The 17,369-nt window shown below is 37.4% G+C and overlaps 1 protein-coding gene across 3 annotated transcripts in view; it reads left to right on the forward strand.

Annotated features, from left to right (window-relative positions):
- The window catches only part of LOC132140049 (mucin-2-like), an 89,312-nt gene that overhangs the window by 30,352 nt on the left and 41,591 nt on the right, over positions 1 to 17,369 (forward strand). Inside the window, exons 2-3 of one of the 3 annotated variants that reach the window (XM_059548830.1) lie at positions 6,333 to 6,407; positions 7,426 to 7,729. In XM_059548830.1, the coding sequence (XP_059404813.1) occupies positions 6,333 to 6,407; positions 7,426 to 7,441 (91 nt within the window). In that variant the 3' untranslated portion in view covers positions 7,442 to 7,729. Of the gene's footprint in view, positions 1 to 6,332; positions 6,408 to 7,425; positions 7,730 to 17,369 lie in introns of those variants that run through there. The other 2 variants (XM_059548828.1, XM_059548829.1) reach the window with 2 other exon arrangements.

The raw sequence follows: 17,369 nt of genomic DNA on the forward strand, positions 1-17,369 counted from the left end.
TGTTGGATCTAGCCAGTATAGGCGTTCGGGGGTAATTGAAGCCGATGTCAATGATTACTCCCCTTTCATTACAGATGGTTTTGTATCGTTGGTGGGCAGCTCTGCAAAGGTGCCAGTTAAAATTCTTAGAGATACGGGGGCCTGTGAATCTTTTCTTTTAGAGTCTGTTTTGCCTCTTTCTAGTGAGTCTAGCACTGGTAATGTTTTAGTGAGGGGAATTGGGTTGGGGGTCGTAACTGTTCCTCTGCATAGGGTTGAGCTACAGTCAGACCTGGTTCAGGGTGAGGTTGTCATTGCTGTGCGCCATTTGTTGCCTGTAGATGGTGTACATCTCATCTTGGGTAATAACTTGGCTGGAGAGCGTGTTTGGCATGATGTGCCGCCACCTGTGGTGGTTAAGAGTGTTCCATCTATCCCATCAGGTGCTGATAGTAGCCTGCAGAGCTTACCTGAGGTGCTTACTGCCTGTGCAGTAACACATGCCATGAACCGTGCCTCTGGAACTGAGGTTTTAGAGAAAAATCGTAAGCCTGATTTGCAGCCTATTGTTTTGCCAGATTTGCCATCTTCTCTGTCATTTAGTGATTTTGTTGTAGCTCAGATGTATGACAGACTTATGAAGTACTTCTATTGGCCTGGCCTAAAGAAGGATGTGGCATGTTTCATTAAGACCTGTCATACATGTCAGTTAACTGGAAAGCCTAATCAGGTGATCAAGCCCGCTCCACTTTACCCTATTCCAGTTTTAGGGAACCCATTTGAGTATTTGCTAATCGACTGTGTTGGACCATTGCCTCCATCTAAGTCAGGGTGTGTTTAGCTTTTGCCTGTGATGTGTCAGGCCACCCGTTACCCGGCTGCCTATGCGTTATGTACAATTTCTACAAAGTCGGTGGTGAAGGCTCTCTCTCCGTTTATCTCCATCTTTGGTATTCCACAGATTATTCAGAGTGACAGAGGCTCCAATTTTACATCACATATGTTTTCAGAAGTGCTGGAGCAGTTGCATGTTAAACATCAGCTCAGTAGTGCTTATCACGCCCAGAGCCAAGGCTCTTTGGAGCGTGTTCACCAGACACTCGAGTCACTGCTTAGGAGTTACTGTGTTCAGCTTAGCAAAGACTGGGAAGAAGGGCTTCCATGGTTGTTGCTTGCAGCACGTGAGGTAACACAGGAAAGTACGGGTTTCTCACCTAATGATTTGGTGTTCGGCCATAGAGTTCGAGGGCCTTTAACTGTCCTGTGGGATAAGGTGAAGTGTCCTGAAAGTCCTACTAACTTGTTGGAGTATGTGAACGGCTTTGGCCGGAAATTGTTCTTAGCTGGGGAGATGGCTGTAGAAAATCTGACTAAGGCTCAGAAGAAAATGAAGAGCTGGTATGATCGCCGGGCTGAGCCGAGAGTATTTAGTCTGGGAGTTCAGGTTCTGACGCGGTTGCCGATAGCCGGTTCTCCCTTTCTTGCTAAATATGCGTGTCCTTACACTGTTGTTCGGGAGGTGTCAGACCTGAACTATCCAGTTTCAACTCCTGACCGTAGGCGTACTACGCAACTGTGTCACATCAATCTTTTGAAACCTTATTACAGTAGGTCTCCGGTTTCTGGGGCAGCAGAGACTGGTGACCAGGTTAAGTCTGTTGCTTTGGCTGCAGTTGCTGGGATATCTAGTTTCTCTTGCCACATGGTGGCAGCGGGTGGTGATGAGGATGTGGTTAGCCCAGACGACTGTGTGCTCCAGCCTCTGTTGAAGAACTCCGAGAAGTTGTCTGAATTGGACACACTACTTGAGCATTTGTCCAAGGAGAGGGCATTAGAAGTTGAGCCATTGATTTTTAACTTTCCTGCTTTGTTTTCAGACACACCGTCGTGCACTCACTTGATCAAACACGACATTGATGTGGGTGACACTGAGCTGATAAGGCAGAGGTTTTATCGGGTGGCCTTCGAGAAACAGCAGCAACTAGAGGCAGAGGTGAAGTATCTCTTGAATAATGGTTTGGCAGAACCTTCTTCCAGTTGGGCTTCACCTTGCCTTCTAGTTAGTAAACCTGACGGGACGTATAGATTTTGTACCGATTATCGGAAGCTAAATAACATCACCAAGCCAGACTCTTTTCTGCTCCCAAGGGTTGAAGACTGTGTTAACCGGGTAGGATCGGCCAGGTTCGTAAGTAAGTTTGATTTGCTTAAAGGCTATTATCAGGTTCCTCTTAATAGAACAGTATAAACTAAGATTTTAATCTCTTAATCTTAATTCACACAATACTGTGTGCAAGCCATTTTCTTCTACGACGTGTTTCCTGTGAAACAGGATATTCTCCAAGAGAAAATGAGAGATAGAACCTAACTTTAATCATCATGATTTTAATGAATTGTGAAAAGTTTACTTTCCATGACAGAATGAAACCAGACAAATTGTGATTTTGCTGAAACCATGTATAAAAAAATAACTGTTTGGCTAATGATTTATGGTATAATCCCCTGCATGACCAAAGAGACATCAACAGGAAAAGAGGGGTTGTTTCTGAGGTAGAGCAAGTTATTATTTATATTAAGATATTAAGTTATTATAAAAAATAAAAATAATAAAATAAAAAACATGCACTGAATTTAGTTTTTTACAAATATATATTTTTGAAGATAAATGAACATTATTGTAGTGAATACTATTTCAGTCTTTCTACTTCAAAATGTCATGTATTATTCAATGTGTCTGTCTTTTTTTTATTTTTGTATATTATTTCTTTAAAAATGTGTAGAAACTGGTCTAGAAACTTTGGTGTTTTCATTCTGTAATTGCTAGTAAATTCCACAGATAACTACAAGTAACACATTAAATGTGACATTTTAAACTAGGGGGACTGAAATAGTATTTTCTTGTAAAACATAGTAACTTAAAAAAATTATTTGTTTACAGTGAAGTTTCAGTTTTGATTTTCTTGTTGACTTAACTATTGTTGTGGCAATGAAATGACTTCTCACATTAATCTCAGATTCAAGTAGAACCTGTATGAATCAATTGAGCACCAGTATGTAAAATAGCAACGTTAAAACTTCTGCTCTATATGAATCATTCACTGCTGTATTAAGTTAACCTGGAAAAGACGGATAATTAATTCAACCTTACACTCAAATCCCCAGAGCGACTCTCTCAATAATTAACACTGAAAGGTCATCCCAGAAAACAGATCTAAGAACACTTCGAGTATTTTTAAGATGTACTTGTGAAGTATGTCATTTATCAATCTTCTGCCACATTTCTTAAGCATTTGTCCTGTTTCAGACTGATAAGAGACTTTACGAAAAGTGATTTGTATTGCAAAATTGTCACTTCTTCTTGTGCACAAGTTGCCATTGTGAAGTTACAGCACTATAAAAAAGCAACTTCCCAGTTTACAGATGTTTTGAGTAAGTTGTATGAAACTAAATAAATAAAAAAAAAACGTTAGACTAATATAATTCTATAATACTTAAGATAACACTATTCACTGTTAACAAGCTGTCTACAAGCTGCATGCATATTACTAGCATATCTGCTGTTTTTTAGTTCTTTAAAAAGCACATGATAATGCCTTATTCTGCATGACCATATTCTAGATCCCTTAAACCGACCCAATAACTACTACAATAAATAACTTTGCTTGCTGTCAATAAGCATTAAAAAAAAAATGATTTCACATATATTGCAGCAAGAACAGCAAACATGAAATATACAGTTATTTGAATTACACCGATAATTGTTTTGTTGTTGTTTAAAATTTTTGTCTTTGTTTTCTCACTATTGATATTTATTTTTTTATTTTGTGATGTTCAGAGCTCATCTTTTTACATTTGTTGATTTATCACCATTCTTGCGATTTGTGTGTCAACTGCTTTGTAAGCATTGCTTTGAATGCACCTTTAGAAGCATTTAGGAAGATATTATCCTTAATAACTTTCTTATGAAATTAAAAATATTTGAGAGGACCTAAATATCTTAATGCATTAAGTTGTGTTGAATTTTAAGATGAATGCGTATAGAAGTTAAAGCACAGCTCGCTTTAAAAACAACAGCAGGATTTGACCTGTCCTTCATGCACCATATCCTCTTCATTTGCAATCCCTAGTTTACTGGAATGTTCCCAAAGTAGGGAAACACAATTCACCAGATACCTTATATTTAATTTTATTAAAATAACAAAATATTTTGAATAAGTAAAGACTATTTTTTGGTTAATGCACCCTCTAATGTCCATCTTTTCCCTGATTATTTCTCTGAATTTCATTTTTTTTTTATTTTTTTTTTTTTTTAGTCTTAACAAAATATCTGTAGTGATTGATGACCACCAATTATGACTGATGGCTTTTTAGATGGTTTATTTATATGTTTATTTAGGATATAGTGGTTATATTTTATTTCAAATAGTTGTAATCTTTATTTGCTGTTTTCAGTTCAAATGTCACACGGCTTCCAGGGAATAAGGACTATTGATTATTTCACTGCTTTCCTCTTTTATTTTGGCTACTCTCACATTATAAGAATAGAAATGTTCACACACACACACACACACACACACACACACACACACACACACACACACACACACACACACACACAGGAGCTGTGTTGTGTTGATGACAAATGACTAGGCTGTCCCCCAGTGAATGGGTTAACCAGCTTTTAATGAGCCTGTTGCCTTGATTGTGTGTGTGTGTGTGTGCGCGCGCATGTGAGAAGGAGAGAGCAAGACTGATGACCTTTAAAGACATTTTACCTTAATGTTTAAGCTGTCACTTCTGCAGTTAATACACTATGTAGATGCATATACAATTTTATGGATGGATGGATAGAAATAATACATATAGAAAAACTAAATATTAACAGTCATTTTTGTAGAGCTGAAATATAATATAAAAATTGAAAGCCTGATGAAAAGCTTAAACCTAAATAGAAAGAAGTAGAAATTTTGCATTGGCAACTGAATACATTTTAAGTTTTGAATATATTTTAATTTAAGTACAGAAATAAAAATAAAAATTAAGTACAGCTTATTAAAAATTAGATGGAAAAAAAAACTACAACAAAAATTAATAGAAAGTAGAAATGTTGTGTTGGCAACAAAGTGAACTAAATTGAATTTGAAGTACAGAATCTGGTCAAACTAAAACAAAAAAATCCTAAAATGCAAAATAAAATTTAAATTTAAACAAAAACAAAAGAAGCTAAATAAATTATACTAAAATAACTGGGATGAATGTATGCACGTTACAGATTAATGTTTTGTGTAAAGTGCAGGCTATTCTAAATATAAAGCATCTTGGTCAATTTTTTTTTATACAAATAAATCAAAGATCTTAACATAAAGTTTCTCTATGATTGATTCCCATCTGTGGATTATTTAAGCGCTGCTCAAGAACCTCAGGATTACCATCAGCTCTTTAATTCCAGAAGCCGAGGAGGAAGATTCCGGAAATCTGTGATGTATAATTAGTCCTCATTGTGTAGAGCTGCTAAATCAGGCTAGCATTGTTATCCCATGTGAGACTCCGTAACCGTATGTGACATGTATGAATGCGTGCATATAGTCTTCCTGCCACATGCTTTTATTTAACAGCACCTGATGTCTGTGTGAAATCATATGCATTGCTGTAATATAGTGTAAAAAGAAGAGCCCTTAAAAGTGCTAAATGCTACAATACTTACCCCCCTAGTCCCAGACTAAGTTTGAGCCGTTTCAACTGAAAAAAAACTTGAACTGATTGATCTTAAAATATGTCGGTGCCCTTGTATTGTCACAAGATGCACATCAGTAGTGTTTTTTTCTAAGGCATGTTTATAAAAATGACTTAAATTTCCTAAATGAACTATGGCCTAAACCTTGCTTAACCTAACCCCTGTCTGTGAAACCAGGCCTTAATGTGCAGAGACAACTACAACTAATCCATTTGTGTGTTGACTTCCTGAAGATATCTGTCATAACTGCATGTAAATTTAATGCATGCATAATACAAACTTGGCATTCACAGAATATGTCTTCTGTCTCACACTCGCAATATATAAACACACACTAACAAAAGTGTTTTAATTAAGCAGAACGATAGTATAGTTCTGTTAGCTGTGACTCACTCTTACATAACAGTCAGACACTCAGAAGAGTCATTCCTCAAAGACGCAACGAACATGAGCTGCTTCAGCTGCATTTGATTCAACATACTTTACATGCTTTAGGTTGTGCAATAAACAATCTATGTGTTTTGTCAGCAATAGCATTAAAGTTATTAGGTCTTCTTTCATTATAATATGCTCACAGTTTTAAAAAACCCTGGTAATTGTTGTCTTGTGTGTGTTTCAGAAGACACACGTACCGAACAGGACAGGACATTGAGAACTGTGGCACCTGCAGAGACTGTGCCTGTATCATATACAGGTAAGACACCTTTAATTTCAAAGTATTTTACACTCAATGGAAGTCATACTTTGGAATAGAGTTGAAATGAACTGCTGCCCATTTTAGGTCTTAATATGCATGAGTTTGAGGGAATGCGTTTACTAGGGAAATATGCAACTGTCCTTGCCAAATAGTGAGTTGACTGTTAAGCCAGCTTATTACTTTTTAACATCCTGGTGAGTAATACGTCAACATATAAATAAAATGTGATCTTTTAAACTTGTTTGTAATTATATTATTAGTATCAGGCAAAAAGATGTTTCACAGAATGATGCATAAGTTGCATAAGTCTGCATAAACGGCAAAAAATATGCAAAAATCAGCTGGTCCTCAACTGGTGTTTTATGTGTGTATATATATATATATATATATGAACTGTATAATATGCTGGTTTGGTGCTCAAGTAAAATGTCATTATCAGTATTGAAAACATGTTTTTTTTATTTTTTTTTTTTATGAAAAGCATCAAATGCAATTAAATCAATTAAATGCATCTTTGAAAAAAGTATTTATATTACATTTGTTATTTATTTTGTGAAATTATTTTAAAGATGTTTTTATTAAGACATTTAGCGCAATTTTTTTTTTTTTTTGCAGTGTATTGTGTTCAATTAACGTCTAGTCATTTGGCGCAAATTCATGTCTCATATGTTAAAAGCAAGACAAATGTGGCAAAAAAAAAGTTTTTTTCCAAGAGCATCAAACCAGGTCTAGGCACTAAACTAAAACCACTTGAGAACTATGCTTGACACAGTTCTGTGAATCTGTCTCAGTTCACTTTGAAACAATATCATGTTTACAAGTTCCCAGTCTGCTATGATGAGGGCTTCCAAAGAAGGCATCAATGCATTTGGCAATGTCTGTGAGGTTTGTGCCACTGCGTCTTTGAAAGATATTCAACAGTTATGTTTGAGACCGTAGCAAGTAAACAAGCCAAGTGTCCTTTAGATCATCTTAATTTTATTCTGCAGTGCGTTTGGGTTGTAACTGATTTCAGATTTACCTGCATCTGAGCAAGTCATTGTAAACAACAATCAGACAGTCTTTTCCCGTCTTAAAACAAGCAATTCTTTGCCAGAATGTGCTGCAATGTGGATCAGACAGTCCTGCTATGTGAGTCTAAGGATGTATTCACTCCTGTCTTGTTTTATTGAAAAGAACTCTGGTTCGTTTCCTCCTTTGGTGCAGATCTATTTGGCAGGTGTGTATACAGCAATCACACTCTTTTTCGCACCAAACAACCTAACCGAGACCCAGCTGAAGAAGTGTTCTTAGTTCGGTTCCAAACGAACTCTAGTACGGTTCGTTTAAGGTGTGAATATGATCCGACCTCGATCCGACCCAGAGGGCGGAGTGACACAGATTGCACTTATGAGAGCTTTAAGTCAATGTGCAACTCAATTTGCAGCCCGTTTACCTTTTATACACTCTAAAAACTGAAGGATCAAAAAGGTGTTTTGAAGTGATGCCTTAAAGAACCATTCTTTGGTTCCCCAAGAACATTCTTAGTAAAACCTTTTTTTTTTCTTAGAACCTTTTGTGGAATGGAAAGGTTTCATGGAACCATCAATGGCAATAAAGAACCTTTTTTTTAATAAGAGTCAAGTGTGAAGTTTTTCTGAGAGAAAGAAGGTTCAAATGTAACAGATGTAGGGAATTGATTTCACTTTGAAATATGGGCTTACTTACTGGTTGAAAAGTATGATGGAGCACAGTTATTAAAAGAATTAATCACATTATGTGTTTGTGTAAATATGTGATTTTAATACATTTCCTTTTAGTTTATGTGTCAGTTCATTACTATTCTGGGCTCTGAAGCAAAACCAGTTTAGGAGACACATTTGAGATATTTAGATGTCATTTGCCGGTTTTGTTTCCTGAGATTATCGTCTGTTCATGTCCAGTTTATGCATCATCCTATAGACAGCAGCAGATGCACATATGCTGGACTTTTAAGGACGTCTGAACTGAAATCAGACAGTTAAGAGGAAATGAGATTGTTCAGTATGATGGGGATCCACATCTGTGAGCTCAAAAGCACAGAAACAGATGAGCTGAGAGTGAGACGGAAGGATAGAGAGTTGCCAGGTCCCTGCTGAGATCTGAGGAAAAAAGAGAGAGACAAAAAAGGAACACGTCCAAGTCTGAGTGCGACTCCATCTGTGGGGGGAAATGAAAGCGAACCTGTGCTTCAAGAGCCAGCAACTGAGAGAAGCAGGTATGGAGGAAGAAAGCAGGAGATGGAAAGGATAAATTTAGAGCGATTACAGGCTAGATATTTTCTCTTGTGTCTACCCAGAGAGTGATTTAAATATTAATGTTGTCTGCGATTGTTTGGGTTTCCTGTCAGTAAAGCACTTTACCAACAATGTGCAACAACATCAGGGATTTAGGGTTTAAACCTGACGTTTGAAATAATAGTCTGAAAAGTGTCATATCTTGAAATAGAACAGTTTTTTTTAAACTATAATAATTTATACATCAATCTTATACAAGTACATCATCAACAATTTTTTTTTCAGAGGCCCAAACTGAGTAAAAATATGCAATTTGGTGTAGATTCTAATATCTATATGGCCAAAAACTTAGATGAAAATTTGAGAGCTTGTAATGTAAATCAATGAGATCTTTATAACAGTACAACAGACTATAAAATTCACATCAATATCAGTTGTCATTCTTTATCTACCAATGATATTTCAATAAGATGATATATAAGGGCTACGTTTTATGATCTAAGCTCTGTAGTTTTAAAACATATAATGCAATACACAATGATGATTGAAAAATGAACAAATAAATGTTCTTCAAAAGCCTGAAAATCGTCTAAGGTTACGTATGTAACCCTGGTTCCTCGAAGGAACGAGACGCTGCGTCGAGAACGAATGGGGAACGCGTCCAGTGTGACGTCTCTGAATAACGTGTATAATCAGTCCAATGGAAGGGCGAGTCATCATAGGCCGGTGACGTCAGAGACCAGGAAGCATAAAAGCATAAGCAGCGAAGCAGGTAATCAGCCTTAAAGGATGAAGCAAGCGCCGGCCAGAGATGCCGGAAGCGTGGCACTGCGACGCAGCATCTCGTTCCTTTGAGGAACCAGGGTTACATACGTAACCTTAGACGTTCCTCTTCAGGAACTCGAGCTGCGTCGAGAACGAATGGGGAACGAGAATGCCCATGCCGCCAGACTTTCAAAGGAACCATACCCGGCCCAGCCAGAATGGGGCTACTAACAGTAGCCGGACTCCGTCCTGGCGCATTCTCTCCAGAACTCCGGAGAGCAGAGCAATCGGGGGAAAAATGTACAGATGAAGCCTCGGCCACGTCTGTACCATGGCGTCCAGCCCCAGTGGAGCTGGATGAGTCAGAGGAATCCAGAGGGGACAGTGCGATGTCTCTCGAGTCGCAAACAGATCGTCCCGAGTCTGGCCAACCTCTCCAACTCTGCTTCATCACCTCGGTATGAAGCCGCCATTCCCCTGGCCTCGGCCACCTGCCTCAACAGGTGCTCCCATATTAAGATGCCCAGGAATGTGAACTGCTCTGAGCGAGAGGAATTCGTCCTGGGTCCACACAAGGATCTGGTATGCTAGTTGTATAAACGGCGTGAGTGCAGACCTCCTTGGTGGTTGATGTAAGAGACCTCCTTAGTGGTTGATGTAAGAGACCACCGCTGTGTTGTCGGTGCGCACCAACACATGGTGACCTCTTAGGTCTGGGAGAAAATAACGAAGTGCACGAAGCATGGCCAGCATCTCCAGGCAGTTGATATGCCATGTCAGATGGCGACCACTCCACTGACCGCGGGCAGGGTGGCCACTCATGACCACACCCCAGCCGGTGAGGGACGCGTCCGTTGCTAACCAACACATGGTGACCTCTTAGGTCTGGGAGAAAATAACGAAGTGCACGAAGCATGGCCAGCATCTCCAGGCAGTAGATATGCCATGTCAGATGGCGACCACTCCAAAGACCGCGGGCAGGGTGGCCACTCATGACCACACCCCAGCCGGTGAGGGACGCGTCATGTGCGATTCCCGCGGTCGCCGCCATGCCTCAGCAACAGCGCGACCGCAACTGCAAGATCGCATGCACGGACACACTCCTCGGAGCGTGCCCGGTGAGAGAGCATGCAGCAGCAGCGAGCTGTCTCAGAGGGCGAAGAAACCACAGCGCTGGTTTCCAAGCCTCGAGAACGAGCTCTAGATCTAGTGAACACGGGTGGAGATAGGACGAGCCGTCTCCAACCCGTTCGCCAGATCATGTGCGATTCCCGCTATCGCGGACGCTGCCGTGCCTCAGCACCAGCGCGACCGCAACTGCAAGATCTAGGGCTGTGAATCTTTGGCAAGGCTTCGATTCGATTACGATTCATAGGTTTTCGATTCGATTCAAGAACGATTTTTGCAATTTTAGAACGATTCAATTAGATTCTATTCACAATTAAATTCGATTCGATTCGATTATAACGATTCGATTATGCATTCTTTAAGTGCATTCATGGGATTATTTAAATGCTTCTACTAAATTCTTTAAATGCTTAGTCAGGGGGCAAATTACAGTAGCATTTATGGTTAGAGAACCATAGGTTAACTTTTGTCCATTGTTAAATGATAGTTTAATGATGTGACATGGCATACGTAAAAATGTATGTAAGCCAAGTTTTTAAAAAAGAGCTTAAAGAGTATTATGTATAAGCTAACATTTTGTCACACCAGGGGCGTAGCCATAATTTCAGAAGTGACAGAAATGTCAAATACAATCATTTTATGTATGTAGCCTATATAATATTAATAATAATAATAATTATAATTATTATTATTTTTTTTACTAGGAATTATCTTCTTTTTTAATTACTTTTAATTAGCTGTAATAAATCAAATACACTGCTGGAGAATAATCAATCATTTGTAATCGATATTTTTTTCCTAATGGCAATTTTATGATTGTTTTATATACTAGGCTACATTTAATTAGCAATTATTAAAATTTTCTGCACAGAATAAGGTAGAAAATATACTTTATAGTTTCTGTACTGTAATAAATGTCAATTAGCACTGCGTCATTCATAAATTGTTTGTGGGTTTCATCAGTTCATTCTGCTTTTATTCAGTTTAGCTGCAGATATAGCCTGGCACGTCTATGAGAGCGAGTTCGCTTCTCTTTCAGTGTGAAAACGTCTTCATCTCTATTTAACTTTTCCTCTCCATCAGCGAATGATTCTGAGAGAAAACGCGCCAGATGTCTGTTTGCTAATGAAACAAACGCTAGGCTACTTTCATGCATATTATCAAATAAATCTCGTGCTCTTATTTCAAGGTCGTTGTTAATGCTGTGGTTAATTTTAAAAGTTTCCTTCGTATATTCGGTTCATCCGCATTGTTTAAAAACATTTATCATTCAATGGATCTGTGCGTATGATTTAGACACTTACATTTCTGCTTCGTCCATGCAATAAATACAGCTGTCGACGGCTCCGGTAACTCCGTCGGTAAGATGCAGAGAACCATTGACAAACTACAGAAAAATAAAACTACTTCACGTTAGCATTACTGGCCATGAGTCCTATAGATCACACGTCAGCTGCATCAGAGACGAACGGAGCGCGAGCGCAATCCTGTGACAGTCTCAGTCGGTAAACAGTGGAGCGCGTGAAGGACAGATAAGAGGCACGATTCACGAACACTCTTCAAGGTCTCCATTAATTCGTGCGTGTAGTAATTTAATGTGTATACATTTTGAAAGCATTGAATCGCTATAGAAATCGGGATTCATTCGATTCTTAGCATTTTGAATCGATTACTGTCCAAGATCGGAGATTCACGATTCAAAAATCATGTTTCAAGATAGATGCATATGAATCGACAGGGTTTGTAATCGATGCATCGAGAAAACGAGTGAATCGTTACACCCCTAGCAAGATCGCATGCACGGACACACTCCTCGGAGCATGCCCGGCGAGAGCGTAGCGCTTAACAGCGAGAAAAGCACAATCAGCCCCCCGAGAGCCGACTGCGCGAGCTCCACTCTTCATTAATGCTGCTTATTATAATATTAGGCATAATATGCTTTTGTAACTGGTGCTTGTGCAACGGGCGAGCTCATCGACTTTGACAATGGAGTTTATCAGTGGACAAACGACACTACATAAGACTCACAAACAGATAGCGACTGACACACAGAGCGCTTGCTGAAGACACAAGGCTGATTACCGGCTTCGCCGCTCATGCTTTTATGCTTCCTGGTCTCTGACGTCACCCGCCTATGACGTCTCGCCCTTCCATTGGACTGATTATACACGTTATTTAGAGACGTCATGCTGGATGGGTTTCCCATTCGTTCTCGACGCAGCTTGAGTTCCTGAAGAGGAACTGAACATGACTTTCTAAAAAAAAAAAAAAAAAAATTATATATTTACATTCTTAAGTTTACCTTATAAAAATAAAGACAATTTTAGAGCTAAAGGGGGACATTTTTACAATTACACTAAAAGGTACAATTACCTTCTTAAAAAGTATATCAGTCAGATGACAGAAGGCATGTAGTAGATTGTTTCCCCTGTTGAAAATTTACAGGGGTTAGAAATGTATCAAATATACTACAGTAGGCTTTATAAGGTTAAAATAATAGTTCATACAAACATTTGTGCCATTTATGTCATTCTAACCTTATATTTTATTTACTCTATGCTATCACACAATTAGACTTTTTAAAGGAACCATTAAAATGCCATAAAATGCCAATGACTCATGCTGAAAGTATGTTACTCATGTGCTATGTTGTTTATTTATTTATTTGTGAATATTGACGTAAATTTCATTACTAATCACCAAATTAATTCAAATGACTTTCAAAGCTTTTAAATAAGCAGATGAGAAAATGATGATTTCAATGAATGAATTTCGATGAGTTTGTAAGTTGCTTTGGATAAAAGCGCCTGCTGAATGATTAAATGTTCAGTAATTAAATGTAAAAGTGCATCCGTATCCAGTGATCACAGGCTAAGCCTGCTATCCGTTGACACTAGAACCATCTCTGGACCTGGTTATCCTGGTCAACTGATGGTGTGAGAACCTAATAGAGGGTATTACAGAGAAGATGAGAGAAGTGGACACAGGCCAAGCTGCTTGTGTGAGTGTTCCTGTACCAGTGGGAAATTAAATCACAATAATGTCTTTTCATGTTGCATCCTCCATGAACTGAAGATGAAGATAAAGGAATATGTTTTAGTATTGGATAAAGGCTTTGCACATTGTGCTTTTTGGGTCTCCTGATGCTAGACACGTTTTATGTTTTTGTAAGGATTAATCTGTGAAAAGGTTATGATGAAGTAATGAAGAAAACAAGATATGAGATGTGCACAGGTTTTCACACTGTCTCGGTTTGTCAGATTAAAAGCCTACTATACTGTAGCTTAAGATGTAATGATACTTGCCTTACTTCTGTATTAAATAAATTTGCATGCATATATACATTCACACATTTGGAAAATATTTACATATATTTATGTCTATATTTAAATTAATATAATTTATATTATAAATACATATATTTCATATATAAGCATGTATATATTTATATATACATAATAAATATACAAAGCACACTTATATCATGTAAACAAAAACTTGTATTCTGGATTTGATTAATCATGATTAAATGATTAATCACTTGACAGCACTAATAATTATATATATATATATATATATATATATATATATATATATATATATATATATATATATATATATATATATATATATATATATATATATATATATAATTATATTTATCTTATTACATTAAATATACAACAATTATGTGTAAACTTCACAGTTATGAAAACTTTATCTGGATATGAACATGATATTACTTGTTCACTTGTTAAATTCAATTCAATTAGTTTTAGTTTTAATAATATTTATTATATTATATTAAAATATATATTTAATAGTTTACTTAAACCATTACTTGTAAAAACTTATTTTGCAAGTACAATATTTAGGTATTTTGAGTTAAATGTTTTTATTATTATTATTATATACATTTAAAATACTTAAATATTATTATTTTATCATATACTTGAATACTTTTCATCTTTATACTGATTTGTAAAAATTGTATCTTAAATTGATACTTTTTAGATTGTATTTTTAAATGGATTAAATTAAATTGCATTAGTTTCTTCTATTGTATCAAAATTTGCAAAACTGATATTGAGAATCATAAAAAAATTTACTGGCATTGCTATCAACTATTGAATTGTACTATTATAATCCCTAGTGAGAAAATATTTTTCCCCCTTTTATTTTCATTGATTTCCTAAAGCTTTCACAAAGGCTCGTTTCTACATTTGAGATGCACTTCCCCACAGATATACACAGACGCCATTTATTTATTATTTACGGGGCTCTCGCAGCATATTAATAAACAGGTTCAGATGTGTGAGGGGCTGCTGCATTAAAAAAAAAAAAAATAAATGCAGTTGTGGAGTGACAGGGAGGAAAAAATTACAGAGTCTTCCATTTAGGAGTCTATATGAGCGCTCCGGGCCTCTGGAGTCCATATACAGCAGTCTAATCAGATTCCAGAGGGGACCGAGCACAGAATGAAACCTGCTCCTGCCTCTCATTGTCCAAAACCTCAGGGAGAGAGATTTGTATGAGGTGCCTGGTGACAGACTGCCTCATTTCAGCCCAGCTTCGCTCGTGGCCAGACACAATGTTCTTTTTCAGCCTTATCCACGGTGCTTCACGTGCTGGATGGGAAATGTGTCATTAATCTAGAGTAGCTCCCAAAAGAGTAGAGTCACTTAAACAGACACTGAATGATGCTGTTTACAGATTGACTTGTGGCTGGTACATTCAAAATACATTCAGATATATGGGTTCTTGGTGAGGGTAGCGCATTCTCATGGCTATATCAATAACCTCTGAAAGCCTTTAAGTGACTGGGGTTTAATGAATGAATGAATGAATGAATGAAGCCTCTTTTCCAACAGTTTGACCACGTGAGCTTCGCATTTCAGCATAAAAAGTGTTGCTTTATTTCCTAACCACCTGCAATCCATTTCAACTATAGGCACTAACTGCACTGGGATTGCACTGTGAGCATTTAAATGAACTCATTGTCTTCCTTTTCTTTTCAAACACACTTCCTTTCTATGTAGAAGGACTTTTATTGTATGTTACAGTATATCTATATTGTAGAATGCAGGGTATTTATTCAAGTCAACTAATTTATCAACTAATTCAGTTAATTTATGTTCTACTATTAGTGTTTGAAGAAAACAGTTTTTTGTACACATTTTGTCGAGATCTTGGGATTTGTTCATCAAATGATATTGAAGAACATTGTAATTGTGCATATAGGCAGACGTGCTTGGGAGCTTTACATAAAAATAAAAAAAAGATTGGTGTCATTAAGATTTTTTCATAAAGAAATTAATACTAAATATTATTTTAATATTTTATATTAATATTACACATTATCATTTTAACATTATCATTTTGTATTAAATATTATATATTTAACAGTTTAATTTAACATTTACTTGTAAAACTTATTTTCACAAAAATATTAAGCGGCACATCTATTTCCGACATTGATAATAATGAGAAATGTTAGATATTAGAATATCAGAATGATTTCTGAAGGATCATGTGACAATGAAGACTGGAGTAATGATGCTAAAAATTAAAGGGATAGTTCATTTTCAAATTAAATTTTGGTATGTTTTAGCTTACCTCAAGGACATCCAAGATGTAGGTTTCTCTGTTTCCTCAGTATTTCCCATTTTGATACTTTTAGGTCCAACCGTTCTTTTCTGTGACTCACATAATGGATGTCTATGGTCACCTCCTCAAAGAGCATGCACAGAGGAGTCAAAATTAAACAATTCCCCATTGTAAGTACACATTGATGACCTAAGACACGAAACGAGCGGATTGTGTAAGAAAACGCACAGTATTTATATCGTTTTTACCTCTTGTACACAACCACGTCCAACTGATTTGAGTGCGCTAGTGCTTCCTGATGTGACATGCGCACGCGCTCTGGCTTTAGTCTGCGCAAGCGCGGCAAGCGCCGGAAGCGATCTCTCACGCGTGTACATCACTCATTGTTTACACTTACTGCCTATGGTTTACACAGATTTCGGAAGTATTACCTTTCACTGTGAAGATCTAAACATATTTAGACGTACAGGAAATTGCAATGGAAGACGATTTCAATATATCCATAGACAACGTTGAATTTTTTTCACAACCATATTTATTTGAAACAGAATACACAGACCAAGTACTCAGGAGCGATCCGCTGCAGCAGCACGTCTTCAAGCCTCAGAGAGACAGCAATCTCTTCAAAATTGGTGGTGTTTTAGTAGCAAGTGTTGTGAGATGCCAACAGAAGTGGAGAGCATATGTTGTCACGAATGGAACAACTACAAGACGACGACGAGGACATTGACAGTATCACATCACACGCCTGCCTGACTGAAGATCGTGATTTTTCTCCGCTGTTGAGACGCAGGGTTTTGCACGTTGTGTTTAGTTTGCCATGTATAAACTGGAGGCGACGTCCAATGCCAGAGGGACCCAATGGCACGCTGTCAATAGAGTGAGTAATGTGTTGTATTTTTATTATAAACGCAACGATTATAGGGTGCATTATAAACATTAATTTATCACAATTACCGCATTATATTTCAGACAGTGCAGATTGAAAGCGTAGCGTGTGGTAAACAATGAGTGATGTGCTAAATGATGTGACTAAAGCCAGAGCGCGCACGCACGTCACATCAGGAAGCACTCACGAACTCAGATCAGTTGGACGTGGTTGTGTACAAGAGGTAAAAACGATTCGTTTTCTTGCACAAACCGTTCGTTTCTTGTATTAGGTCATCAATGTGTACTTATGATGGGGAATTGTTTAATTTTGACT

This window comes from Carassius carassius, chromosome 4, assembly GCF_963082965.1.
Source record: "Carassius carassius chromosome 4, fCarCar2.1, whole genome shotgun sequence".
In the NCBI taxonomy this organism is placed as follows: Eukaryota; Metazoa; Chordata; class Actinopteri; order Cypriniformes; family Cyprinidae; genus Carassius; species Carassius carassius.